General features: G+C 31.2%; 1 protein-coding gene across 1 annotated transcript in view; it reads left to right on the top strand.

Moving 5' to 3' along the window:
- Positions 1–1,169: 1,169 nt before the first annotated feature.
- Positions 1,170–3,761, top strand: part of LOAG_16894 (CBR-CYK-1 protein) — a gene marked incomplete at both ends in the record, with an annotated part of 9,242 nt that continues 6,650 nt past the window's right edge. The window contains 6 exons of the mRNA XM_020449546.1: positions 1,170–1,283; positions 1,946–2,062; positions 2,255–2,377; positions 2,509–2,637; positions 2,958–3,110; positions 3,330–3,505. Of these exons, the coding sequence (XP_020306907.1) occupies positions 1,170–1,283; positions 1,946–2,062; positions 2,255–2,377; positions 2,509–2,637; positions 2,958–3,110; positions 3,330–3,505 (812 nt within the window). The remainder of the gene's footprint in view (positions 1,284–1,945; positions 2,063–2,254; positions 2,378–2,508; positions 2,638–2,957; positions 3,111–3,329; positions 3,506–3,761) is intronic.

Genomic DNA, 3,761 nt, shown 5'->3' with positions numbered 1-3,761 from the left:
AATGACGTTTCATGCGATCTTGAAAAGTCTTAATTTTGAATGTGAAAATTTTTTAAAAATGGGGATTTTTTTTTGATTAATGAAGATATAATTAACTTCACAATCTCTTTCCCATCCCTCCCCCCGTTCATCTCACTTTCTCAATTATACCATAGTTATTTGCAACTATCAAAGATTGAAAGAATGGAAGGAATGACAAGTAATTAGATAAGAAAAGGAATTAAGGAACATATAGGAAGAGAACACAAAACAAGTTCATCAATAAATCTCGATATCTTCCATGAATCTTCCAGATTCTGATATTTTCCAAGAATCCTCCAAATCATAGTATATTTCATGAATCAAGTCCATCCTTTCATATTTTTTCTTAACTTCATCAATTCATCTTTTCTACATTTCAGACTACAATTGATTTGATATTTCTCAGTCTTATTGAGAATTTCAAATACTGATAGTATCACTTCTGATTATTAGATTCCAATACAGTATGATATATCGTATATTTATTAGTATAGATATACTTAGTACTTTATGAATTAAATGTCATTTCAATATTCACGCATAATTTTGCCCATAAAAAAAGAGAAAAAGAGAAATAGGAGAGGATTGAGACTGAGATTTAGTAGAGGAAGAAAGATGAAAAGAGCAGTTGTGGGAGGTGCGGCGCCAATGTCCATTCGTCACTGGAAAATGTAGATCCATCTGTTGCCTCAGATGAATATCATCCCATGTGACCTTCCCATCTTCACCTATTGTTCTTCCGTGGAAACGATCATCCAAACAGAGAGAATGAGGAAGAGAGAGAGAGATAGAAAGGGAGAGAGATTCACTTTCCTCCCCAAATTCAAATATAAAACTTCTACTTCTGTCATTTAGCTGTAGAGTGTCAGATAATAAAATTAAGAAGGTTAAAGTTCACATCGAATTTCTATTTGAAAATGAACGATAATGTTCTATTGTTCTAACTGTCAATGATAACAGGGATAATAAGACGGATCAATAGTTGCAACAGGCAAATATGATGTGTTACAGTTACTTTCCATATTCTGATATTTGGATAAATAAAGTGGAAAGATCTTTAGATTTAATTATTTTAAGAATTTTTTATATAAATAAAATTTATTCCTTATTAGCTGTTGCAGTTGTAAATATTACAGATTGATTCGATCATGTTTGGATCAAAGAAGTACAAAGGGAAGGATAGCGGAAGTTTACGAAGTTTCCGACCAGAAAATGGTCATCATCATCATCATGTCTTCTCTAGCCTATCAATCCGATCCTTGGTTTGTTTCCTACTTAATCACAGAAAGCTTATCATGTCAGTCTGCTTATCCTTTGGAGAGATTTCTTTCGATCAAATATAGAGATGTAAATTTTATGATTTCAAAAAATTCTTATATTGACACTTATAAGAGTTCTTCACAAGTTCTTAATTTCTGCTCAGTTCCATTTTGTTGGATTATAGAATGCTGTGTTTAGAAGAAAGTATGTAAGAGAGAAAGTAATGTTTAAGAAAAACTCTGAGGTAGTAAGCGCAATGAGCGAAGATTTACCTGTTGGTTGCATTTCAAAGATGGGGTACCTGTAATTAGCAAGATTGAGCGGGAGATTTCAAATTTAAATTTCAGGCACGAGAACTTATTTGTGGGAAACTTCCTCGAAATTTTGAGTTTCTTCACATGGGGACATGTTTATCATTCGTTCCTTGGCTTTATCATTTCTTTATTATTTACCACTTCGTTAGAAATTATTTTTCAGTACTTTGAGCTAAACTTTGGTCTGTGAAATTTCTCAATTTCTACTTCCATTTTGGTTTGTAGTAAAACTCTTCATGTGGTTTCTGTTTTACTCTTTATTAATCAGTAAAATGATATTATACCATTGTCATTATCAATGTTATTTCAAGCCTTAATTTTCTAAATAAGCTACTGGCATCAAATTTTAGCCAGAAACAGATTGCGCAAGCTTACCGGAAACAAGTAGAGCAATAATGGAATCCAATTACTATGAGGTTAATCGGATGAACGATGATCAAATTAATGCCGCATTTGCTGAATTACTTGTAAGATATATTTTTGACAAATGGACAAGTCTTTATTAATGCTTACAAAAGTTTTCTTTAACAAAATTGGCCTTCTCGACTTTAACTGAACTTTTATTTCGAACTATGAAAGTTGAGGATGGTTTGCGGACTAGAGAAATTTTTTTTTTTATATAACTGTATATTAGTTGTTAATTGTCAATTGAATTGCAGAAGCAAATGAATATAAAAGATGAAAAATTTCGTGCCTTATTGGCAGACAATGATATGGAAAAGAAGCGGCAAATGGTTTGTCAATCTCAAAGACTTAATATGACTACTCAAGAAAATTCCAAGGTTCTTCCTTGAATAATTCATGAGTCATCCTGTTTTACATTGAATTAATAGCTGACTAAAGAGAGACTTCGAAAAGCACCGTAAAAAAGAGCACTTCATACTGACGAAATGCTCTGAGAAAATTTTTTCAGCGACCGATTGATCTGATTCGACGCATTGAAAGAATGCTGATGTCTGGAGAAGAGGCTAGGCTAATGAAAGATGTGCTAAAAGACTTAAAAGTGCAGCTTAGTGTTGAGAAAGTGGATTGGATCAAGGAGGTATAATATGATAATATCTCTTTCGGTAATTTTGTAAAAAAGCTCTGCTGATTACAACTTGATAATATTTTAACCGTTCTTTGTTATTGCAAGTGACAAATAAGGAGCGCTTAGCAAAAAAAGGACTTAAAAAAAAGCAAATCAATCAATGTAGGCTATAAAATTCAAAGTATTTTGATAATCAAAGTTTTTCAAAGTATTTTGATAATCTTCTTTGATTCGTCTCTTTCAAATAACACAGTAATAACAATTCATTTCCTTTGTAGTTATGGGAAATTAGTTATGGTGAAATAATGCTTTTTTTCACATGTTTTTTATAGTTTGGGAACCAAGGTGGTCTTCATTTATTATTCCACATAATGCATAATCTCATCGAATCCCTGTGGCTATCAGAGAATTCTGAACGAGAGGAAGAGTATGCTTTGCAACTCCACGACAGTGTCAAATGTTTGAAATCCGTTATCAATACATGGGTGAGTATTTATTCAAAATTAAATTTATTTGTTATCCAAAAAAGATACAAAAAAGCTTTTCTGTTTCATTCGAACTTCAAGAGTGAATAATTAAGTCTACTGAATTTGATCTATCAGATATTTTGAAATCACAGGTCAGATTTTTGGAACGAACCGCGATAAATTGAAATATCATTAGCCTCCTTATTTCATCAAATTGATTTTGATTGTTTCTTTAAGCCTGGTATGGAAATGTGCTTCAGACGTCAATCGAAAATGTTTTCATGCTTAGTTGGAGTACTGTCCGTGGTTTCCGACAAGCCATCCTTGGATCATTGGGATTCACTGAAATTTGTAACAGTGAGCCTCTTGGGCGTTGTGGCTTTTGTTAATGATGATAAATTTGAGCTCAGAGGGTAGGTTATTTTCGAAATATTAAAACTGATTTTAGATTAAGCGAATTGAAGGAATGTTATTTCTGATTACTTCACTTTCGGATTTTCATTAGTTTTAAGATTGATTTTGAAATATATATTAACATTACAATATTTCAATATATATATACATATGCATATATATGTACATATATATATATATATATATATATATATATATATATATATATATATATATATATATATATATATATATATATATATATATATATATATA

Source organism: Loa loa, assembly GCF_000183805.2.
Source record: "Loa loa unplaced genomic scaffold supercont3.26, whole genome shotgun sequence".
In the NCBI taxonomy this organism is placed as follows: Eukaryota; Metazoa; Nematoda; class Chromadorea; order Rhabditida; family Onchocercidae; genus Loa; species Loa loa.
Note: the sequence above shows the minus strand (reverse complement) of the source record. Positions and strands in the feature narration are given on the sequence as shown.